A 25,317-nucleotide genomic window follows, 5' to 3' on the forward strand; every position below is an offset into this window, starting at 1 on the left:
TAACAACAAAGCAAACAGAGATAAAATGTAGTCGAAGACAGTAAAACTGGTCGGAAAACTGGGGAGGGGGAGGGATGGAGAGAGGGAAAGCAAGGGTTACTTGAAGTTAGAGAAGTCAATGTTTATACCGCTGGGGTGTAAGCTGCCCAAGGGAAATATGAGGTGCTATTTCTCCAATTTGCACTGGGCCCCACTCTGACAATGGAGGAGGCCCAGGATAGAAAGGTCAGTGTGGGAATGGGAGAGGGAGTTAAAGTGTTTAGCAACCGGGAGATCAGGTACGTCTAGGCGGACTGAGCGGAGGTGTTCAGCGAAACGATCGCCGAGCCTGCATTTGGTCTCACCGATATATAGGTGTCTACACCTGGAACAGCGGGTACAATAGATGAGGTTGGAGGAGGTGTAAGTGAACCTCTGCCTCACCTGAAAAGACTGTCGGGGTCCTTGGACGGAGTCGAGGGAGGAGGTATAGGGACAGGTGTTGCATCTCCTGTGGTTGCAGGGGAAAGTACCTGGGGAGGGGGTGGTTTGGATAGGAAGGGATGAGTTGACCAGGGAGAACTGTTTCTGCGGAAAACAGACGGGTGTAGATGGGAAGATGTGGCCAGTAGTGCGATCCCGTTGGAGGTGGCGAAAGTGTTGGAGGATTATGTGCTGTATGCGATGGCTGATGGGGTTGAAGGTGAGGACAAGGGGGACTCTGTCTCTGTTACGACTGAGGGGAGGGGAGGGGGAGCAAGAGCAGAGCTGCGGGATATCGAGGAGACCCTAGTGAGAGCCTCATCTATGATGGAAGAGAAAGAACTGTTTAATGCCTAATTTGGTTGATCATGTTTCTCTTTTTGTGATATGATTAACATTGTTAAGAAAACGACAAAGAGTGCTCTATGCAGCAATTTTTATATATTTGAAAATGTGACAAGAGTTTGAGCAGATTTCTGATGTGAGGCAAGTTGCAATGAGTGAGAGGAACTATGCGGGTTAGTGCAGTTACAAATGCAGAGATACAGCATGGAAACAGGCCCTTCTGCCCACCGAGTCCATGCTGAACTACACACACACACACTAGGGATAATTTAATAATTTACTGGAGCCAATTAACCTGTAAATCTGTACGTCTTTGGAATGTGGGAGGAAACCGGAGCACCCGGAGAAAACTCATGCGGTTACAGGGAGAATGTACAAACTCCGCACAGACAAGCACCCATAGTCAGGATCGAACCTGGGTCTCTGACCCTGTGAGGCAGCAGCTCTACCGGTGCAGTTTTCAATGGATGGAGATTCCTCTGTCGTTTCCTGAACAATGTCACATCATATCATAAAAAGAGAAACACGACCAACCAAATTAGGCATTAAACGGTTCTTTTTCCTGAACGTGAAGAGCTGGGATTAATATCCGTGACAGATTAAAATTGTGCATGGTTTGTGTAATCGGGTTCTCCCCTTCACCTTCCAACTTGTTTAGTTGTCTTTACCCTCCTTCACAGTGACGCCCAGAGGGGAGCAGGCGGTGATACACAGTTCCAGAGCCCGTGGGGAGGCTGCTCGACGGCAGTGGAATGAGTTCCCTCCGGACACGGTGCTGGGCATCCTTGAGAATGCTCCGCTCTCGTCAGTCCTCACCGCTGGCGAAGATCACCGCGGTAACTTACAGCTACAGCTTTGTCGGTTTGCAGAGTGCTGATCTTTACAGATCTTTGTGGGAATGTTTTGATTCATACATAGGGTGGGGAAGATTTCACAGGAACCTGAGGGGTAACTTATTTTACACAAAGGATGGTGGGTGTATGGAACGAGCTGCCGGTGGAGGTAGTTCAGGCAGGTACATGTCGACAGGTACATGGAAAGGACAGGTTTAGAGGGATATGGGCCAAGTCAGGCAGGTGGGACTGAAAAAGTTACTTTTATAACAATCAAACAGATTCGCTTCTTAATAAACAGACAACTCACAAACGTTTGGTAGACCAGTTCAAAACTTTACTTATTATCGGCCGATAGAAGTGGTAAGGAACACCAGTCAAGTGAGCAATACAGACACTTCACTGTCCTCATTCCACCTCTCCGAACAACAGAATTACATCGTATTATATAGTTTTTTTCTGTCACCTTAGCACATTCCACAAACATTAGTCATGGTCAGAGGTACAGGAAATAAAGGTTTCTACTGAATGCGTCACATCAAAAGCATCTTGTCATATGGTACAAGATATCTTACATATTAAAGACATTGGCCATTTGTCAATACCCCTTAGATCCATCTAACTTCCTCTCTCGTCACTTCCCCCCTCACAGACATCGGACATTTGGTGCAAGGTATTTTACATATTAAAGACATCAGCCATTTGTCAATACCTCTTAGTGAGATCAATCTAGCTGCCTCTCTGCTTCCTCTCTCGTTAAATGGTAGACAAATGTTATAGTTATTCATTATCTCAATACACAGCAACCTGAGGTAAGCCTAAACTTGCTTTGCTGTATTAATCTACTGGAGAAAAGCCTAATTTGAGACTAAATATAAGCTGTAAGCTAGTCCAGGAACCAATTTAATTTCTTCTTATATTTTTAACTTAATTCAGCTGTATCAGGACTAGTGTAGATGGGACATTTTCTGGCGTGGGCAAGTTGGACCGAAGGGCCTGTTTCCACGCTGTATCACTCCATGACTCTATACGGTGATATTAACACCTTGCTATTTATTAGGTGACGGTGTTTCAGTGTTTCCAAAAATCAATCTGCGAAAAGAATGGAACCAAGAACCTCCCGAAACAGTTCTTAATTTCTTACAGAATATTAACACAAACCTGGCTTCTAAGACCTACACGATAAATAAAGGAGGTAAGAATTAGAGTTATAAATGAAAAATGGTTACACTTCTTTCTCATTATCTTTTTTTCACCTCTCACCTGTGCCCACCTATCCAGCGAGAGGGGAGAGATGTAAGAGGGACTTAAGGACAACTTTTCTACTCGGAGGGTAGTCTGTATCTGGAATGAGCTGCCAGAGGAAGCTATAGAAACTGATCCAATTACGACTTTAAAAGGCATTTGGACAGATATATGGATAGGACGGGTTTCGAGGGATACGGGCTAAATGGGGTTATCCCACTATGCCAACTTGGTCAACATGATCAAGATGGGCCGACGGGCCTGTTTCTATGCTGTACAGTATCACTTTGTGCTCCTATTACACAGACACTGGAGAAGAGGGCTGTGCTGGTCTGTGCGTTGTTTACCGATGGCTGCAATAATACCTGGCTGTCCTCATGAGTATGTGGATAGCAAGTCAGCTGATTACAAGGGTTGAGGGCACTAAATGTGAGCACGAGGTTGGAAAATGATCTTCTGCCATTAATGTTTAAACGGACTAACCAAGCTTGTTCCTCCAGTGTCTGCAACCTATCTCATGGGCCCACTCTCAGCTGACACCGGAAAGGCTGATGATGTCGACGGTGAAATGGAAACTATCCAGTTGGATCCAGACAGATCCGAGCCCAGATCCGATGATGAAGACACGTAAGATCAAACATAATTCGGGCAATGCTGCAGAAAACCTCAGCAACTGCGTTGAGAAGGCTCAGTGGGCAAGAGCATTTCCACCTTTCTGGATAAACATTTGTAGTGTGGAAGGTGTCTTATGAAGTAGAGCAGGGGCCCGCGCTGAAGTGCAAACTCTGTCCTCTGGTTGTCATCAGAAGCCACCCCGATCTCATTGAGATGCTTATTTCCAAATCCTATAACACAATGTACGGTACACTCCAACATACAGTTGGGTTTTCTAAGAGTTTAATTTGTACCCACTCTTCCTGTTGGACAACTGAATGTAGTCCAAATATTGCAAAATAATTACCGAGGTGGAAATCATCAACTCCATTCAATTGACCCTCCAGAAAGATGCACTTGCCACCTCGTCCAGCAAGAGCAATATCTTTTTGTCACAATCATCTTCCAATTTCTAAACTAATTCCCTCAAATTCAATGTAGACAAAAAAAAAATGCTGGGGAAACTCAGCGAGTGAGGCAGCATCGATGGAGAAATGGAGTGGGCGATGTCTCGGATTGAGAATCTTCTTCAGACTGAAGAAGGGTCTCGACCTGAAACATGGCCTACTCCTTTTCTCCATAGATGCTGCCTCACCCGCTGAGTTTCTCCAGCATTTTTTGTCTACTTTTGATTTTTCCAGCATCTGCAGTTCCTTCTTAAACAACCCTCCAATTCAATGGCACTTCTAGGTTGTCTAATTAATTAAGTTTCTTAATATTCCTCAAAACAATTTCAATCCCAATCTGCAGACCAACATTCTTAATATTCCTCTCACTATCTCCCTCCCACATTCCCACTCAACCTTGTTCCATTAATGTGCACATTCTTCCCAATACTCCATATCATCTCCAAGGTCGATTAGTATGGTCGATGAGCTTCAGGGGCTTTGAGGAGTAGACATATGTGACTGCTGCAACTTGCTGCCTTAACACTGTACACTCAAATTCTCAGCACTGTTCGGTTTCCTTATCCCTGTGAGTGCATTGACCTCCAGGATTGTCTGGAGCCAGTGGGATCGATCCCCGTGATGGATTGTCTACCCGACTCCCACCGTGACCAAGACTGAATGAAATGGGTCCAGAAATGGTCCTTTGCTGGTGTAATGTGTCTGCCTGTTTCTCTGTTGCAGGGACTTTGAGGAAGATGATGAACCAGACTGGGTGGATGAAATTAAGAAGTTGCTGGAGAACACTCTTTAAAGTGCTGATATTGATCTCAATGTTACAAATTAAATTTATTTTCATTTGAATTGTTTTGGTCGTCAGATGTAGATTGTCAGGTTTTTAAATATATGTTGATATATATACACTGAACTTTTTTTCTCCCGTTATGTATTATGTTTACATATTCTGTTGTGCTGCAGCAAGCAAGAATTTCATAGTCCTATCTGGGACATATGACAATAAAACACTCTTGACTCTTGAGTAACTCAGCAGGTCAGATAGCATCTCTGGAGAACATGAATAGGTGACATTTTGGGGCGAGACCCATCTTCAGACTGATTGTAGATGTGGGGCAAAGAAACAGGAAGAGAGATAGGATGAAGGCTGGAAGATAATAGATTAATGCAGGTGAGATGGGGGGTGGTTGATAGGCAGGCGGTGAACAAAGGTCAGAGATAAAAAGACAATGTGTGACAAAAGGATTGAGGATTTGCGAGTTGTTAAACTAGACCCCTTCCCCCTTCCACCCACATTCCTTCCTCTAGCTTCACAATTTGCAAGCGATCCTCCACTAATGGGAGCTGTTCACCAGACCATGGTAATACTTTACTGTGGGAGTAAGCACTAGATCACTGGTGATTACTTTTGGTTAGTGCTCTGCTGGTTTAAGATTTATTGATAATGTATTAAATGTTATTCACATTTTGTAATACTAATCCAAGCTCTTTCTTTCAATGAAAATGGACACCCTGTCTACCAAATAGAAAACCTATGATTTGAGAAAGTTTAACAACACATGGACATTATCAAACCAAAGAGAGAAGTCATTGTCACATGGAGGCTTCTTGATCCCTACAAATCCATGCTGATGGATGGATACGTGAAGGTTGCTTCAAATGTTTAACTAGGTAATGCTTAATTAAATCTAATGACTTGGACTTGGGTTGGAGTCTGAGAGAACTCCAATAGTTTAGGTTAGGTTAGACATACAGTGCGAAAACAGGCCCTTCGTCCCACCAGGTCTGCACCGACCAGTGATCCCTGCATATTAACATTATCCTACACATACTAGGGACAATTTCTACATTTACCAAGCCAATTATCCTACAAACATGTATGTCTTTGGAGTGTGGGAGGAAACCGAAGATCTCGGAGAAAACCCACGCAGGTCATGGGGAGAACGTACAAACTCTGTACAGACAGCACCCGTAGTCGGGATCGAACCGTTCTCCGACGCTGCAAGCACTGTAAGGTAGCAACTCTACCGCTGCATCAGAGTGCCGCAATATGGTTGAAGAAGCTTGTTAGTGATTGTATTATTCACAGATGCCCAGAGAGCAAGCAGAGAGAAGCATCTGTAAAAGATGTTGCATTTCAGCAATGTTTGCTGAAAAACCTGTGACAAAGTTGTGGATAGTTGTCAGCCAGGTGTACATGTGCTGTGATCCACTAAAATACTACCAAATAAATTCAAAACCAGCTCGCATGCATGCTGGATGTTGTCTGTATCGCAGAGTACGGTTATGCAACTGTAAAGACAATGCAAACAGAATACTAAGTGCTGATGGAAGTCAGCGGATCATGCGGCATTGGTGGATGAATGGACAGACGATGTTTTAGTCGGGAACCTTCAGCCTGATAAAGTAGGGGGGGAGAAAGCTGGAAAAGTGAGGTGGGGTAGGACAAAGCCTGGCAAGTGATGGGTGGATGCAGGTGGTGGGGGAGATTGGCAGATGGGTGACAAGGAAACAAAAGAGTGTCAGAAACTGTCAGAGTGTAGATATAAAGATAGGAGGATGTAAGCATAAAACACTACACCATAAGAAGGGTCTCAACCCGAAACGTTGCCTATTTCCTTCGCTCCATAGCTTCTGCCTCACCCGTTGAGTTTCTCCAGCATGTTTTGTCCACACCATAAGAACAGGCACTTGTGCAATCCAAAAGGCACAATGTGCCTATCCAAAAGTCTCTTGAAAACCAATATCGTATCTGCCTCCACTCCCGGCAACGCATTGCAGGCACCCACTGCCATCTCAGTAGTAAAAACTTGCCGTATATCTCTTTAAAGTTTTTCCCCCCTCACCATGCCTTCCAGTCATTGATATTTCCATCCTAGGAGAAAGGTTCTGCCTGTCCTCATAATCTATAGTGGCCTCTAAACGTGTGTGAGAACTGTATACCAGGATATCCAACAGGTCCACTAGTGTGAGAGAGTCTAGGACTAGAGGTCATAGTCTCAGAATTAAAGGACGTTCTTTTCGGAAGGGGATGAGAAATTTCTTTAGCCAAAGGGTGGTGAATCTGTGGAATTCTTTGCCACAGAAAGCTGTGGAGGCCAAGTCAGTGGATATTTTTAAGGCAGGGACAGATAGATTCTTGATTAGTACGGGTGTCGGAGGTTATGGGGAGAAGGCAGGGGAATGGGGTTAGGAAGGAGAGATGGATCAGCCATGATTGAATGGCGGAGTAGACTTGATGGGGCGAAATCCTGGTCACTTATGACCTTATGAGGCCGGTCAGCACGTGTGGAGGTGGGAGATAGTCTGGGCTGATGGGCTGAAGCTGCGCTGTCTGATTGGCCGAGGGCGGCGGCAGGTGCCGGTGCGGGCCGCGGTGCACGCCGGGGGCTGTAGTTGGATGTGAGCGGGAGGCATCGGTTGCCATGGTAGTAGGGACTACAAGATCCAGGATGCCCCGCGCGGAGCCCCGGCCGGGCCCTCACCGACCCACCGACCGACGGCTGGAGCTGCATCTGGGCCCGGTGGCGGGGACCAGGTCAGGTCAGGTCAGGTGAGGTGATGGGGAATGGAGGAGAGGGGGAGAGGGAGGGGAGGGGAGGGGAGGGGTGGGGAAGGGGAGGGACACGGCGGGAAGCACGGCCGCCCTGACTGTGGCTGTCGTCATGGCAACCAGCTATAAACTGACCCAGATAGACACGAAATGCTGGAGTAACTCAGCGGGACGGGCAGCATCTCTGTAGAGAAGGAATGGGGGGCGTTTCTTCAGACTGAAGAAGGGTCTCGACCCGAAATGTCACCCATTCCTTCTCTCCAGAGATGCTGCCTGTCCCGCTGAGTTAATCCAGCATTTTGTGTCCATCTTCGGTTTAAACCAGCATCTGCAGTTCTTTCCTACACATAAACTGACCCAGTCCGCCCATCAGATTGTAAATTGATCCTCCCTCGTTCCTCTCTGTCTCCACTCTGAAGAAGGGTCCCGACCCGAAACATCAACCATCCTGTGTCCTTGTCCAACTTCGGTATAAACCTGCACTTCCTTCCTCCACACACTCTCTCTCTGTGTTCAAGAAGGAACTGCAGATGCTGGAAGATCGAAGGTGAGTCTGAAGAAGGGGTTCGGCCCGAAACGTCGCCTATTTCCTTCGCTCCTTAGATGCTGCTGCACCCGCTGAGTTTCTCCAGCATTTTTGTGTACCCTCTCTCTCTCTGTCCCTGTTTGTCTTTCTCTGTCTCCATCTCTCTGTCTCCCTCCACTCTCTCTCGCTATCTGTGTTTCTGGCTCTCTCTCCACGCCCTCCCTCTCTCTCCCTACACTCACTGTCACTCTGCTCCCCTGCCTGCCCCCCATTTCTTTTTCCACTCTCTCCGTCTCTCCATCTCTGTCTGTCACTCTCTCCACCTCCACTTTATCTCTGTCCCCCTCCCCCTGCCATATCTCTCCCTCTCCTCTCTCTCGCCCTCTCCACTCTATCTGAAGCACAGGATCGTTTAAGGTTGACTGCTTTTGAAACGGCACTAAGCTAAAATATATCACAAATCCTTTGCCAAGGTTCCTCATGGTAGGCTGGTCTGGAAGGTTAGATCACACTGGATCCAGGGTGAGCTAGATAATTGGATGCAGAATTGGCTTGAAGGAAGGAGGCAGAGGGTGATGGTAGAAGATGTATTTTAGACTCTCGGCCTGTAATAAGTGGTGTACCACAGGGATAGGTGCTTGGTCCATTATTTATGTTAACAATTTGGATGTCAACATAGGTAGCGTGGTCAGTAAGTTTGCAGATGTCACTATATTTGGTGGTATAGTGGACAGTGAAGAATGTTACCCAAGTTTACCGCAGGATCTTAATCAACTGGGCCAGTGATCCAAGGAATGGCTGAAGGAGTTTAAAAATGACTGTTGCCAAAAATGTTCTTGTTAATACTACTGCCTCACACAGTTCCAGAGACTGGGATTCAATGATGACATTGGGTGCTGCCTCTATGGAGTTTGTATGTTCTCTCTGTGACCACATAGGTTTCATTCAGGTGCTCTAGTTTCCTCCAAGCTCTCAGAAATGTATGGGTTGTCAAATTATTTGGCCACTGTAAAATTCCCCATATGTACAGAGGTGGCAGGAGAACCAAGACTGGATGGGGAAGGATTATTTGGAGGGGGAGGAATTATTGGGGATGTGAGAGAGGCAATTGGATTAGTGTAAATAGGTGCCTAGTTATCATCAGAGATGTGGTAGGATGGAGAGCCTGCTTTTATGCTTCATGGCTCTATGATTCGAAAAACAAAATGTAGGGTCAGTCTAAAGAAGGTTCTCCAGAGATGCTGCCTGACCCGCTGAGTTACTCCAGCACTTTGTGTCTTTTTTTTGTAAACCAGTATCCACAGTTCCTTGTTTCTCCTTAGGATCTTTGTTCTTAGGTTATCTTTAGTTAGGGATTCAAATATAGGTTGGAAATTCATGAATGTTTATCTGGGGAGACTGTTAACTTCATGACATTATCATAGTAATTTTTAGAATTGTACAATACCTCAGGAAAAGCTGAGTGATATAATAATGTTTCATAAAAGTAGCCTAATACTGCCTACCTAAATTCAACTTTTGACTATGTAGGAACCAAGCTTTACGGCACTACGCAACACTAACCTCAGCAACTATGATCTTCCACGGGTGTGCTTTTAGTTGCACTACAAACCAGTTGTGGTTTAAAGTTACCAAGTATTATTGATAATTTATTGTATTATTGATTAGTGTACATTCATCTCTGCGAATTGAGCTTACGGGCAAGTAAGCAATTGCAGCAAGTAAGAACTTAATTGTTCTATTGTTGTTATATATGACAATTAAACACTCTTGACATTTTGTGTTAATTTTGACAATTGTGGCTTTTCTACTAATGTAAAGCCCACAATACAAATTACCTTTAAGTTCATAAGTAGAAAACTGTATTTTCTATTTTAGGTTTGCGACAGATTATCTAACACAATGGATAAATATGACGTAATCAGGCAGATTGGTAAAGGAGCATTTGGAAAAGCTTTCTTGGTTAAAGACAAAGGTCACAGCACACAGGTTGTGATAAAAGAGATTAAAACTGCAAAGGTGAGCCTGCATTTGATATAAATCGACTCTCCTCTGAAACCTCTATGAAAATAGCTTTTGTACATTTCGAAAAATAAGGTTCTGTAGCTAATTTTTGATTTGCATTTGCAATAATTACCTAACTAGTTAAACATGTTAAAATGGTACCTACAATTTATTTCAGCAACTTCTCCATTTTCAATTCTGCTTCCCGGTTTGTCTCCCCAGTCTTCCTGATTATCTCCTAGCCCTTACCTAACTTCATCTTCTCTGAAGAAGGGCCCAGACCCGACATGTCATCTATCCAGGTTCTGTTCAGATGCTCCTTGAATTAGTTTAGTTTAGTTTATTGCCACGTGTACCGAAGTACAGTGAAAAGCTTTTGTTGCGTGCTATCCAGTCTGCAGAAAGACAATACATGATTACAATCGAGCCATCCACAGCGTACAGATACATGAAGGACATTCTTGCTATTGAGGGAGTGCAGTGTAGGTTCACCAGGTTAATTGCCGGGACTGACATATGATGAAAGAATCGGTTGACTGGGCTTGTATTCACTGGAATTTAGAAGGATGAGAGGGATTCTTATAGAAACATATAACATTCTTAAGGGATTGGACAGGCTAGATGCAGGAAAAATATTCCCGATGTTTGGGGAGTCCAGAACCAGCGGTCACAGTTTAAGAATAAGGGGTAGGCCATTTAGGACTGAGATGAGGAAAAACGTTTCCACCCAGAGAGTTGTGAATCTGTGGAATTCTCTGCCACAGAAGGCAGGGAATTCACAGGTTTTCAAGAGAGGGTTAGATTTAGCTCTTAGGGCTAATGGAATCAAGGGATATGGGGAAAAAGCCAGAACGGGGTACTGATTTTGTATGATCAGCCATGATCATGTTGAATGGCGGTGCTGGCTCGAAGGGCCAAATGGTCCACTCCTGCACCTATTTTCTATGTTTCTATGTCAAAGGAAATAATTTTCAGTGCAAGATAAAGTCCAACAAAGTCCGATTAAAGATAGTCCAAGTGAAAAGATAGTCAAATGAATTACTTTGTGTTTTTTTAAATCTCTCCAACACACCTAAGCTTCTCTAATTTCATGGACAATACCAGCAGGAATCTGCTCCATGTGGTTTACCATGATGATTAGCCATCCCCTCCCTCCCGCGCTTTCACTGTTTAGGTTCCCCAGCATCCTTTTTATGATTGACATTTGTTATTATGAGGATCTGTGGAGAAGAGGGTTGGAAAGTTGGGATTGTCCAGTTAAACTGCACATGAAGCTTCCACTGTAAATGTTCCTGAGTACAAGTGGATGGCAGGAGAATCTAGGGTGGTTGGAGAAGATCCCAACCCGAAACGTCGCCTATCCATGCTCTTCAGAGATGCTGCCTGACCTGCTGAATTACTGCACCTTTTTTATAATCCACATCTTCAGTTCCTTGTTTCTATATGTGTGGGAGATGTTTGGGATGTGAGAAGGGAAAGTGGGAGTAGTGTAGAAACAGCACTCTCACAGACAAAGACAAAGACAAAACCAACCTGCCCCCTCTCTCAGCCCAGTGCCTTGTCAATGTCAGTAAATATGCTACAAGGAATTCCTATTGTTTGGTTCTTGACCTGAAATGTTAACTATTGTTCCCTCTTCATGAGCTCTGAGTACTTTCACCATTTTCACTTTTGAGATCTAACACATTGTCAGTTTGCTTGCCTCCTTCTACTTTCAGATGCGCCAGAAAGAAAAGGAGGCTTCCTTTAAAGAAGTGACTCTCCTGGAAAAAATGAAACACCCCAACATTGTAACATTTGTGGATTCATTTGAAGGTAAACAATTTTTCTTACGTTTATAAAATCATGATGGAAATAGATAGAGTGAATGCACAGAGCCCTTCACCCAGGTTAGGGGAATCAGGAACACAGAGAGCATAGGTTTGATGAAAGTTCCCAACCTGAAATGTTGTGTGTTCATTCCCTTCACAGATGCTTTAGTTTAGTTTATTGTCACATGTACCGAGGTACAGTAAAAAGCTTTTGTTGCATGCTAACCAGTCAGTAGAAAGACAATACATGATTACAATCGAGCCATTTACCGTCTATAGATGCATGATAAGCGATGCTGCCTGACTAGCTAAGTTCTTCCAGCATCTGCAGTCTTATGTGTCTCCATAATCTTAGTTTATAGTCCATTGTGACTGATGCTGTGCATCAGGAGACGGTGAGATCTAAATACCTAACAGCAAACAGCTTCTTTGGTGGGTCCAGAAGGAGTTGGAATACTTTCTTGATCAATCCAAGGAAAGTTTGGATCTCCCAAGTTGCTGATCCCCATAAGTTCCATCCATACTATAAGATCTACCTCTGGTGGGCTGCCCCATTATCTGGATCCCAGTCACCACTTCTGCCTAAAGGTATCAAAGGTATTTTATTAGTCACATTCACATACACCCAGGTGTAGTGAAGTGAAATGCTTTTTGCCATTTTGCAGCACACAAAAAAAGAATACAGACATAACACCAATGAGAGTCTTAAACACATAGAACATCCCCCCACAATGGCTCTCACCATGAGGGAAGGCACAAAGTCCAGTCCCCAACCCCAGTTCACCCATAGTCGGGCCTATTGAGGCCTCCACAGTTGCCTCCACGGAGGCCCGATGTTCCTGGGCGTTCTCGCCGGGTGATGTTGCTCCGGCGTCGGGAGAGTCCTTCCAGCGGCCTGGGAACCCTGGAACGGCCGCTTACGCACTGGAGGCCGCGGCTTCCGAAGCCAACAAGGCCGCGCCGGTTGGAGCTCCACAACTGGCGATCTCATCTAGAGATCCCAGGCTCCCGATGTTAAGTTCAGTGCCGCCGCCCGCAGCTGGTCGCTCCACAGTCCCGCAGCTCCGCGATGTTTTACCCGGCGGTCTCAGCTCACCGGAGCTCCAGCGCGGCGACCCAGGCAAGGCATCGCCCGCTCCGCGATAGCGCTCTAGCGCTGTGCCGCCGCCGAAGCCGAGGTTCTGGGCGGTCCCCGACAGGAAACGCCGCTCCAGGCCCGCTGGTAGGCCGCGAGGACGGGTCGAAGCTGCAGCCCGGAGAAAAGCTGCCTCTCCGACCAGGTAGGGACCCTGAAAGGTAGTTTCCCCCTTCCTCCCCCCCCCCCACCCCCCACATAAAAAAAGTCTAGACCTCCAAACAAAACACTTAACTAACTAAGATAAAAAATAAAAAGACGAAGAGACAGACAGCTGCTGGCTGGGCAGCCGTGCACAGGACAGTGTATTAATGGCTTATGGAGTCATCCAGCACCGAAACAGGCCCTTTGACCAACTTGCCAATGCCAAGCAAGATGCCCCATGTCCAATTGGCCCGTGTATGGCCCATATCTCTCTAAACCTTCCTATCCATGTACCTGTCCAAATGTCCCTTAATTGTTGTTATAGTACCTACCTCAGCTACCTCCTCTGCCAAGTCATTCCATTTTCCCACCACCCTCTGTGTGGGAAATTTTGCCCCTCGGGTTACCAATAAATATTTCCCCTCTCACGTTAAACCTCTGTCCTCTGGTTCTTGATTCCCCTCTGGGTAAAAGACTGTGCATTCACCGTATCTATTTCCTGCATGATTTTATACAGCCTATAAGATCACTCCTCATCCTCCTGCTCCAAGGAACACAGTCCTAGCCTGCCCAACCTCCCTCACTTGCTCAGGCCCTCAAGTCTTGTAACATTCTCATACATCTTCTCTGCACTCTTTCCAGCGAAACAACATCCTTCCTATGACAGGGTGACCAAACTGAACACAATGTGCCTCACTTTTCCAAATTGTCTGGTCAGTGAGTTTCCAACTCGTGCTGGATCCCCCGCTTGGTTAGCACAGCACAAAATTAAAGTCGGCTTCCATCATCACTTGTTTGATGGCTGAAAGATTTTATTTTTTAAATACTTTCTCAAACTTCATTTAAAGATAATGTTGGTTAAAGAACTAGCCTTTAAAGGCACCACAGGCATCATTTACAAAAGTAATAATGTTGGAGGAAACAAAATCGCATATTTCGCTTGGGCAGCTTACAGCTCAGTGGTATGATATTGATTTATTTACCTTCAAGTAACCCCGGCATTCTTTCTCTCTCTATCCCACCCCCACCCAAGTCACACTAGCTTCTCGTTTTCACCCAACGAACAGCTAACAATGGCCTGTTTCTATATCATCGTTACTTTTTCTCATATGTTTCATTCATTGTTCTTTATCTCTCGACATCATTGTCCATATCTCTCGTTTTCCTTATCGCTAAGCAGACTGAAGAAAGACCTCGACCCGAAACGTCACCCATTCCTCCTGTCCAGAGATTCTGCCTGTCCTGCTGAATTACTCCAGATTTTTGTGTCTATCTTATGTAATAATTTGTACCTCATTTGCAGAGAGACAAAATCTGTACATAGTAATGGAATACTGTGATGGTGGTGACCTGATGCAAAGAGTCAACATGCAGCATGGTGTTCGCTTTGACGAGGAGCAGGTAGGGACTGAATATGCACTTGGTTTGGAAGGTGGATGTGAGATGGAAGGTGGGATGTGGGACACGGAAAGATGGACGTCACTAAATGATCTGTGAAGTGTGATCATGAGCACATCAAAGTACATGTACAGAGTACACAAAGACACCTGGACAGGTACATGGATAGGAAAGGCTTAGGGCAAAACCAAGTGGGCCAAACGCAGGCAGGTGGGACCAGTTGTTCAGCATGGGCAAGTTGGGCCAAAGGGGATGTTTCCATGCTGTATGATTCTATGATGATGAGATGACAGATCAGGGTGGAACAGATCTGGGCTGGACATGTGTTCAAGCACCCAAGTGTGCTCGGGTATTTTCCAATTCTGACAACGGCTCACTGACTTGTAAGATTAGCGCTCTCTCTGTGTCTCCACTGATGCTGCCTAACCCGCTGAATCATTTCATGTACATTGTCTTCTTTTGATGTCTGGCATTGTCATGTTCAGGTGATTGTGGGTGGGAATTAGTAACCCAATTTTAAGAGGAGGGCAGGTGCTGTGCTTGCAAGCTCAAAGACCAAGGCATACGGAGAGTCGGTTTGTCAAGGAAGACTCTCTCTAACTTCTACAGGTGCATAGTAGAGAGCATGCTGACTGGTTGCATCATGGCTTGGTTCGGAAACTTGAGCGCCCTGGAGCGGAAAAGACTACAAAAAGTAGTAAACACTGCCCAGTCCATCATCGGCTCTGACCTCCCGTCCATCGAGGGGATATATCACAGCCGCTGCCTCAAAAAGGCTGACAGCAACATCAAGGACCCACACCATCCTGGCCATACACTCATCTCCCCACTACCTTCAGGTAGAAGGTACAGGAGCCTGAAGACTGCAACAACCAGGTTCAGGAATAGCTACTTCCCCATAGCCATTAAACTCGGCTCGGACAAAACTCTGAACATTAATAGCCCATAATCTGTTTATTTGCACTTTATCAGTTTATTTATTCATGTGTTTATATATTTATACAATGGTATATGGACACACTGATCCGTTCAGTATTCGTGTCTACTATGTTCTGGTGTGTTAAAGCAAAGCAAGAATTTCATTGTCCTATCAGGGACACATGACAATGAACTCTCTTCAGAATCAGAGGGCTTGAAGACCCCCCCATGTTTCCCCTCCTTCAACCCACGTCGCTCCGTCCGGCTTTACATTTCACTCCTCTCCTCCTTACTGTATCTGACACCCTTTATCTCCTTTTCACCTCCAGCCTTCCTCACTTACTCCACCCATCTCCCAATCACCCCGCCTCACCTGCATCCACCTATCACTTGCCTGGCGATGTCCTACCCTCACCCTCTCATTTCCCGCTTTCTCCCTCCTACTCAATCAATCTGCAGAACAGCAACAACGTATCACCATTCCCTCCAAGATGCTGCCCGACCTGCTGTTCCTCCAGTACTTTGTGTTTTTCTCAAAATGTCAGCATCTACAGTTTTTTTTGCGTACGTAAATGTTACATTTATTGTTTTTTCCACAATTAAATGTTCTCGTGTTTTAAATGTCAAAACTATATAACCGGTGTTTCCCTATTTTGTTTTCCAGATTTTAGATTGGTTTGTACAAATCTGTCTAGGACTGAAGCACATTCATGACCGGAAGGTGCTACACCGGGACATCAAGGCACAGGTAAAGTTCAACGGGTAAAAGGTGAAATAAAATAATAGTGACCAGGTGAGATCAAATTCCTTTGAAGCTTAACGGCACTTTTATACCTTTTTTTTCCTGGATGATTTTACTTTTAAATGTTTTATAGAGCCATACAGGCCCTTGGACCCAACTTGCCTATGCCGACTAAGATGCCCCATAGTCCCACCTGCTTGTGTTTGGCTCATATCCCTCCAATCATACCTGTCCGTGTACATATCCAAATGTTTGAGTTTGAGTTTAATTTATTGTCACGTGTACCGAGATATCTTGAAAAGCTTTTATGGCATGCTAACCAGTTAGCGAAAAGACAATACATGATTCCAATTGAGCCATCCACAATGTACAGATACATGATAAAGGGAATAATGTGAATAACGTTTAATTCAAGATCAAGTCCAGTAAAGTCCAATCAAAGATAGTCCGAGGACTGCTCTCTAGTTTTTGGTAGGATGGTTCAGTGACCTAATAACAGATGGGAAGAAACTGTGTCCCTTAATCTGGAGGTGTGCATTTTAACACTTCTATACCTTTTGCCTAATGTCTTTTAAATGTCTTTTGAATTATTTTATAGCACCTGCTTCAACTACCTCCTCTGACAGCTCATTCCACATTTCCATCACCCTCTGTGTGAAAACATTGCCCATCAGGTTCCCTTTAAAGCATTGCCCTCTCACCTGCATCCTATGTCCTCTAGTTCTTGATTCCCCTACTCTGGGTAAAAGAATGGGCATTCACCCTATCTATTCCCCTCATGATTTATATTTATGTAGTCTTTTCTATGACTGGGTAGCATGCCACAAAAGCTTTTCACTATGCCTTGGTACATGTGACAACAATGAACTAAACTAAACTGGACCTGTCAAATTATATATCAGGATTAAATATATTTGAAAAGTTACTACTGAATCAGTCCCTATAATTCTAATTGTGATAATTGAAACAACTACAGGAAGGATGTCATTAGGTTGTAAAAAAGGTGCACGAGATCCACCAGGATGTTACCTGGGCTTGTGGCCTTGAGGTTGGAGAGGCTGGGATTTTTTTCTTTGGAGCATAGCTCAGGGATATTTTATGAAAATAATTAAATTATATTTTTATTCTTAGAACATTTTTCTTTGTAACAATGGAAATACGGCAAAACTTGGAGACTTTGGAATTGCACGCATGTTGAACAAGTAAGTTGTTTTTAATATTACAGGTTTCTAATACAAATAATGTGATGGTAGTCCAGACCTGTGCATTCTGAGATATACCAGGGGCTTCAGTTATGAGGGGAGGTTAAACCATTTAAATCAAGTATGTGAAGAGATAATGGAGTGAGGTTTTGATGGAGATAGAGAAAGACTATTCCCTCTGATGAATGGGTCTTTCAGGAGAGATTCACCAGGATGTTACCTGCGGGCTTGAGTTACAGGGAATGGTTGGATAGGCTGGGACTTTTTTCTTTGAAGGGTAGGAGGCTGTGGGGTGACCTTATTGAGGTGTACAAGATCATGAGGGGCACGGATAAAGTGAACGCTCACAGTATTTTTTCCGCCAGGGCAGAGGATTCTAAAAGTAGAGGGCACAGACTTAAGGTGAGAGGGTAGAGATTTAAGAGGGACCTCAGGGGCAACTTTTTCACTCAGATCATAGTACGTATCTGGAATCAGCTGCCAAGGGAAGCTATAGAAGTGGATACAATTACAACTTTTAAAAGTCATTTGGACAGATATATGGATAGGAAGGGATATGGGCCAAACAAGGGCAGGTGGGACTAGCCCAGTATGCCAACATGGCTGGCATGGACAAGGTGGGTCGAAGCTGCCGTGCTGTACCGCGCTGATTCTATGAGTCAATAACCAGTAGTTGTATGTGGAAGGAACTGCACGTTCTGGTTTATACCGAAGATAGAAGGAATAGGTGACGTTTCGCGTTGAGACCTTTCTTCAGACAGAAGCTAGAAAACCAATGAGGTAAATTCATTTCATTCCGAATATTGCCAGACAAGATGATGGCAGTTGTTTCCACAAATGGTTGTATAGGAGTAGAGTAGGGCTGCGGGCATGGAACGTACTGTAATAGGCAAAAGCAGAGAATCAGGAGCAAAGAACAAGCACAAAACCCAGTGCTGGTGCAACTCAGCGGGTCAGGCAGCATCTGTGGAGGGAATGGGCAAACAATGATTCGGGTAAGAACCCTTCTTCAGGCTCAGAACAAGTGTTCTTTCAAACAACAAATGCAGTGCTTATGTAAGTCTCCTCGATTTCTCGATGCCATGACAACCATTAGCATGAGAACTACATTTCACATTTAAAAATGGCATATTTTGCTTAACATCATGGAAAAATGTAGCAACAGTCTCAAATTCAAACCTCATTGCAGGATCTTGATTCCTTAAAGGTATATAGGATGATCATTTCGGTTTCATTTTGATGAATGGAAGAAAATATTGAAGCTAAATTAAATTTGTAAAGTAAAGGGCCTGTCCCACTGTACATGCTAATTCAAGAGTTCTCCCGAGTTTCCCCTGATTCGAACTCGGAGAATTACGGTAATAGCCGCTCGTAGGTACTCTGGGCTCGCGTGGGCATTTTTCACCATGTTGAAAAATCTTCACGAGTCTTCACGAGCTTACCGAGTTTCCCGAGTACCTGCCGTTAGCGTTACGAGCAGCTAAGAGACGTCCCGAGCTCTGACGTACCCGCTACGTACATTCTACGTGCTTACCACGAGTTTGATTTTTTTTTAAACTCAGGAGAGCTCTTGAATTACCTCGTACAGTGGGACAGGTCCTTTAGAGTCATACAGCACAGAAACTGGCCCGTTAGTCCAACTCGTTCATGCTAACCAAGATGCCCCACCTACACTAGTCCCACCTGCCCGCGAACGCGTTTGGCCCATATCCCTCTGAGCTTATCCTATTCATGTACCTGTCAAATGTATTTTATATGTTGTTATTGTACCTGCCTCAACTACTTCCTATGGCAGTTCATTCCATATACCCACCACTTTCTGTGTGGAAAGAGTTGCCCGTCAGGTTCCTATTTAATCTTTTCCTGTTCACCTTAAATCCAAGTCCACTCGTTCCTGATTCAGTTACCCTGGGGGAAAAAACCTGAGTATTCACCGCATCTGTTCTCCTCATGATTTTACACACCTAAATTGAAGTATGATATTCCAAAATGCAGCTCAAAGTGGTTCAGAAGTATCAAGATGTATGCAATGTATAATTGTGTTGCTGGTGTTTCTTATTTTGGTTGCTTTTATGTTCTTGCAGTACTATGGAGTTAGCACATACGTGCATCGGAACACCATACTATTTATCTCCTGAAATATGTGAGAATCGACCATATAATAATAAAACGCAAGTATTTTTCATTTGCCCTGTGAAATGATACCGACAACATGCTGTCGGCATTACTTTGATCTTACGTACAACTGACAAACGACCATTCTACGGTTAATATTTCACTCAGACATTCATTTAAATCTAGTCTATGAAGAGGGACAAAAAGTGACTGCAGTTCACCGCTCTCTGTGCTGTTGGAAGTGTAATCAATTATAGGCTGGAGAGAAGACTAGGTCAGGCCAAGAAAATTAAATTAAACCTAAAATTAACATAGAAACATAGAAATTAGGTGCAGGAGTAGGCCATTCGGCCCTTCGAGCCTGCACCGCCATTCAATATGATCATGGCTGATCATCCAACTCAATATCCCGTACCCGCCTTCTCTCCATACCCTCTGATCCCTTTAGCCACAAGGGCCACATCTAACTCCCTCTTAAATATAGCCAATGAACTGGCCTCAACTACCCTCTGTGGCAGAGAGTTCCAGAGATTCATCACTCTCTGTGTGAAAAAAGTTTTTCTCATCTCGGTTTTAAAGGATTTCCCCCTTATCCTTAAGCTGTGACCCCTTGTCCTGGACCTCCCCAACATCGGGAACAATCTTCCTGCATCTAGCCTGTCCAATCCCTTAAGAATTTTGTAAGTTTCTATAAGATCCCCTCTCAATCTCCTAAATTCTAGAGAGTACAAACCAAGTCTATCAAATCTTTCTTCATAAGACAGTCCTGACATCCCAGGAATCAGTCTGGTGAACCTTCTCTGCACTCCCTCTATGGCAATAATGTCCTTCCTCAGATTTGGAGACCAAAACTGTACGCAATACTCCAGGTGTGGTCTCACCAAGATCCTGTACAACTGCAGTAGAACCTCCCTGCTCCTATACTCAAATCCTTTTGCTATGAAAGCTAACATACCATTCGCTTTCTTCACTGCCTGCTGCACCTGCATGCCTACTTTCAATGACTGGTGTACCATGACACCCAGGTCTCGCTGCATCTCCCCCTTTCCTAATCGGCCACCATTTAGATAATAGTCTGCTTTCCTGTTTTTGCCACCAAAATGGATAACCTCACATTTATCCACATTATACTGCATCTGCCAAACATTTGCCCACTCACCCAGCCTATCCAAGTCACCTTGCAGTCTCCTAGCATCCTCCTCACAGCTAACACTGCTCCCCAGCTTAGTGTCATCCGCAAACTTGGAGATATTGCCTTCAATTCCCTCATCCAGATCATTAATATATATTGTAAATAGCTGGGGTCCCAGCACTGAGCCTTGCGGTACCCCACTAGTCACTGCCCGCCATTGTGAAAAGGACCCGTTTACTCCTACTCTTTGCTTCCTGTTTGCCAGCCAGTTCTCTATCCACATCAATACTGAACCCCCAATGCCGTGTGCTTTAAGTTTGTATACTAATCTCTTATGTGGGACCTTGTCGAAAGCCTTCTGGAAGTCCAGATACACCACATCCACTGGTTCTCCCCTATCCACGCTACTAGTTACATCCTCGAAAAATTCTATAAGATTCGTCAGACATGATTTACCTTTCGTAAATCCATGCTGACTTTGTCCAATGATTTCACCACTTTCCAAATGTGCTGCTATCCCATCTTTAATAACTGACTCTAGCAGTTTCCCCACTACCGACGTTAGACTAACTGGTCTGTAATTCCCCGTTTTCTCTCTCCCTCCCTTCTTAAAAAGTGGGGTTACGTTTGCTACCCGCCAATCCTCAGGAACTACTCCAGAATTAAGATATGGGAGCAGGTGTAGATAATCCGTAGATCAATTATACATGACTACAGTGAGGCCGTTCACATATATAGCCTTCCTGCTGACTGAAAAGCGTGTAACAAAAAAGCTTTTAACTATACCTCAGTGCACATGACAATAAACTAAACTAAAATCTAAAAATAAAACTTGTCTGAAAACCACACAGAAAACAAGGAGATGACTTTGACAATAGATGAAACTGGTCAGCTCTGTGAGTTAGGGTTGCCAATTTTCTCACTCCTAAATAGGGGACAAAAGGTCAAAATAAGGGACAGATTCCCGACGGCAATTCGTTGAGCGACTCGGCCATGGCTGGGTGAATGATGAGTTGGCCCGGGCGCTGGACTGCACACAAAGCCCAGCCGGCGGGCCAGCTGAGAAGTTTTGGCCCGGGCGCCAGACTTTGCACCTCCTTAAAACTCCTCAGCTGGCCCACCGGCTGAGCTTTGTGTTCTGCTGCACGCAAAGTCCAGCACCCCATCCAACCCATGAACCGATGATCGGCCATGAGAAGGAGAGGTGGTGGTGTCGGTGGTAAGCGAAGCTCTGCTGCTGCACTCCATGGGCTGCACTACGTCGGGACGGGTGAGGCGGGGCAGGACGCGGCGTTCTGATCCGACAGTCCCCTTGACCCAAGCAATAGCAGTCAAATACGGGACAAGGACGGTCCCGTATGGGACAAACCAATTTAGCCCTATAAACGGGATGTCCCGGTTAATAAGGGTTAGTTGGCAACCCTATCTGTGAGAATGGCAGGGAGCCCACAGTGATACCAGCTTCCATGAGCTTTCACAACACATGATTAAAGGGCCTGTCCCACGAGCATGCGACTCCATGCGGCAAGCGCGACCTAAAGGGCCGGTCCCACCAGCATGCACCTGTATGCGGCAAGCGCGACCAAACCAGAAGCGGGGGCCGCGCGGAGGTCGAGTGAGTGACATGAAGTTCGAGCGAAGTCCGCGGGAAGTTCGCCCGTGACGTACGGCGTCGAGGCGGCTGCGGGCCGGCAGGCCGTTACCGCGTGGAATTTTTGAACACGGTCAGTTTTTCGGAGCCCTGCGTGATGTCGGGACCAGCTCCGCATAACTCCATACGGCTCCGGCGATCGAAGTGGGACTGGCCCCGCGGGGCCGTACGGCTCAAGCAACCATGTTAGGTCGCGCTTGCCGCATGCAGGCGCATGCTGGTGGGACCGGCCCTTTAGGTCGCGCTTGCCGCATGGAGTCGCATGTTCGTGGGACAGGCCCTTAACATCTTAGCTCTGAGGGGCCTGTGGGCCAGCGTATGGGCACAAGCAGGTGGGTTGGGGATGGGAGTTGTAATCTTTACTGCAATGTGGAGTAAAGCTGAGGTGTAATCACATTCCCAGAGAGGGTGGTAATGGGAGAGATGCCTGCTGCCAACCTCCAGAACCAAGCGTGTCCAGGCCAATGCCGATCTCGTATTTTCTTCACATTCCCATAACTTCCCACAAATTCTACCACTCACCTGCACAACTAGAGTAATTTACCGTGGCTAACTAAACTACCAACCCGCATATTTTGGGATGTGGGAGGAAACCAGAGCACCGCTGGGAACTCATGCAGTCACAGGGACAACGTGCAAACTCCACACAGACAGCATCGGAGTCGTAAGGTCATTAGCAGTACTCTTTGTGCCTCCTCTCCCCCCCCACCACTCTGTCCATAAAAAATATAATATTTGAATCATATTACAACTAGACTGAATTATTTTGTAGTGAATTGGCACAATCAGAACTCGTATATTTACGCTTCAGTACAATCTTCATTAAAAGTTGTTTGACAGCCTGTGAAATTATTTTTGATTTTATAGTGATATTTGGTCTCTTGGATGTGTCCTGTATGAGTTATCCACTCTGTGTCATCCGGTAAGTATTGCAATCCTTAGCATTAATAGCAAACGTACAAATCTATATTTCAGTGATTCTCTCCGAAGGTAGCTAATTAAATAATCTCCCAGAATGTACAAGCTGAATATAGTTGCACACCGAAATCTAGAAACACTGCCTAATAGTACCGTTGTAATATCTTGTCTGTCTGGCCTCATACTTTGAGAAGAGGATTCACTATCACCTTCCTAAGAGAATTAAGTATCGTCTCAGTAAATGCTACATTTTCTTGTGATATCCAGAACCTATGAATGAACTTTAAAAAAAAAGATTGTGCTATTTTGATCTCCTATTTTGGCCCAGAGCCAAATGATTTTAGCAGCTAACTGCAGTGCATGGCTGCCTCTCTCTGATTCCCACACCAATGCATTGCATTATTCATTAGGAACTTGAGGGACGACTTTTTCCACACATGTATTTCTGGGTATATACTGTAGAATGAGCTGCCGAAAGAGACAATTGAGGCAGATACTATAACAACATTTGGATAGGAAAGCTTTAGAGGGATATGGGCCAAATGCGGGCAGGTGTGACTAGTGTGGATGGGGAATCTTGGTCAGCATGGATGAGTTCAGCTGAATGGCCTGTTTCTGTGCCATATGACTCTGTGTCCCTCCCACTCAATGATTTTGAGTTCCCCAAATTTGCGAGCAAATAATTTTGGTATATCTGTATATCACTAAAACCTTTATTTATATTTCTGGATAAACTGTGGTGTCTAGTGTTGGGATAAAAGCAAGATTAAAAGTAGAATTGAGTCAAGGATGAACACATGTAACAATGCATTAAGGCTGAGCAGAATGAGATTACTTGTATGATGTTCATCATGTTTTATGAGAGAAAGATCTCAGCAAATGTTTTTTCCCCCAGTTTGAGGGCAATAATTTGCATCAGTTAGTGGTGAAGATCTGCAGGGGCCACTATGCTCCGATACATCCCGGATACACCTACGACATGAAGATCCTGTTGGCTCAGCTGTTTAAAGTTAATTCCCGTGATCGACCGTCCATCAATTCTATATTAAAAAAGCGATTCTTAGAAAAGCGTATAGGAAGATACCTAAGCCCTGAGGTAAGATTTAGTTCCATTACATTTTATTTAAGTGCTGCTGCAAGTGAAAATGTAATTATTCCCTTTTGGGACAGACAACAATAAAATATTCTTGAAACTGCTTAAAAAAACCGAAAGAGTTGATCATAACAAGAGGGAAGATAAAGTGGTATTGAATGGAATCTTGTTCCTTCAAGATTTTGGTCATACTTCCTGTCTGAAAAATAAACAATATCCTCTCTGTTTGTCTGTTTCTAACCACAAAATTCCAGCTGTTAAAGGAAGAATTTAGCCACACGGTCATTCACAGAAGGAAGGCACCATCACCTAGAGCTGCTAAAGCTGTCCCAAGGCCAGGTAGAGCATTGCTTCTTTTATTACTAATCAAAATGAGCTCCAGTGTTTCAGATGCTGGTTTACAAAATACAGCACAAAATGCTGGAGTAAAGGCCCTGTCCCACTTACGTGTCCTTGGCACGCAAATTACACAACCTCATCGTCGCGTGAGGCGCACGGGCATCGTATGGCCACGCGGGGCCGGTCCCACTTAGAAGCGCGGAGGGGTATGTAGTTGTGCGCGATATCGCGCGGCGCTCCGAAATTTTGTAGCGGACGGAATCATCACGCGCCACCGGCCTGTTGCGTAACTGACGGCCAAAGTGGGACAGGCCCAAGACCCTGGCGCGACGCAACGTCTCACCTCCAACAGCAGCAGAAGCAGGCAAACGATCGCCGAAGTCGGCCTGGGGCTCACGGTCGTTGCGGTTCGGATCCACCCCCACTTCTACTCCCAGAGCGGGGCCAAGAAAATTGAAGATAGACACAAAATGCTGGAGTAACTCAGCGGGACCGGCAGAATCTCTGGAGAGAAGGAATGGATGACGTTTCGGGTCAAGAACCTTCTTTCAGACAGAAGAAGGATCTCGACACGAAATCACCCATTCCTTCTCTCCAGAGATGCTGCCGGTCCCGCTGAGTTACTCCTGCATTTTGTGTCCATCCTCAAATGACGTCACGCGCTCCAGACGGCTGTGCGGGCGCATGAAGTCGCGC

The 25,317-nt window shown here is 45.1% G+C and overlaps 2 protein-coding genes across 10 annotated transcripts in view; both read left to right on the plus strand.

The window, feature by feature from the left end:
• nek3 (NIMA related kinase 3) overlaps window positions 1-4,822 on the plus strand; it is a 31,897-nt gene extending 27,075 nt beyond the window's left edge. For all 3 annotated transcript variants that reach the window (XM_033022273.1, XM_033022274.1, XM_033022276.1), the window contains 4 exons: window positions 1,488-1,643; window positions 2,701-2,835; window positions 3,386-3,512; window positions 4,670-4,822. In XM_033022273.1, coding sequence (XP_032878164.1) covers window positions 1,488-1,643; window positions 2,701-2,835; window positions 3,386-3,512; window positions 4,670-4,739 — 488 coding nt within the window. In that variant the 3' untranslated portion in view covers window positions 4,740-4,822. The remainder of the gene's footprint in view (window positions 1-1,487; window positions 1,644-2,700; window positions 2,836-3,385; window positions 3,513-4,669) is intronic.
• A 2,588-nt stretch (window positions 4,823-7,410) lies between these two features.
• LOC116974117 (serine/threonine-protein kinase Nek5-like) overlaps window positions 7,411-25,317 on the plus strand; it is a 39,855-nt gene continuing 21,948 nt past the window's right edge. For 4 of the 7 annotated variants that reach the window (XM_033022271.1, XM_033022266.1, XM_033022267.1 and 1 more), the window contains exons 1-10: window positions 7,426-7,488; window positions 9,898-10,038; window positions 11,742-11,838; window positions 14,417-14,514; window positions 16,094-16,177; window positions 17,303-17,373; window positions 19,458-19,544; window positions 23,139-23,193; window positions 24,085-24,285; window positions 24,537-24,621. In XM_033022271.1, coding sequence (XP_032878162.1) covers window positions 9,922-10,038; window positions 11,742-11,838; window positions 14,417-14,514; window positions 16,094-16,177; window positions 17,303-17,373; window positions 19,458-19,544; window positions 23,139-23,193; window positions 24,085-24,285; window positions 24,537-24,621 — 895 coding nt within the window. In that variant the 5' untranslated portion in view covers window positions 7,426-7,488; window positions 9,898-9,921. Of the gene's footprint in view, window positions 7,489-9,897; window positions 10,039-11,716; window positions 11,839-14,416; window positions 14,515-16,093; window positions 16,178-17,302; window positions 17,374-19,457; window positions 19,545-23,138; window positions 23,194-24,084; window positions 24,286-24,536; window positions 24,622-25,317 lie in introns of those variants that run through there. The other 3 variants (XM_033022268.1, XM_033022270.1, XM_033022272.1) reach the window with 3 other exon arrangements.

This window comes from Amblyraja radiata, chromosome 6 (genome assembly GCF_010909765.2).
Source record: "Amblyraja radiata isolate CabotCenter1 chromosome 6, sAmbRad1.1.pri, whole genome shotgun sequence".
NCBI lineage: Eukaryota > Metazoa > Chordata > Chondrichthyes > Rajiformes > Rajidae > Amblyraja > Amblyraja radiata.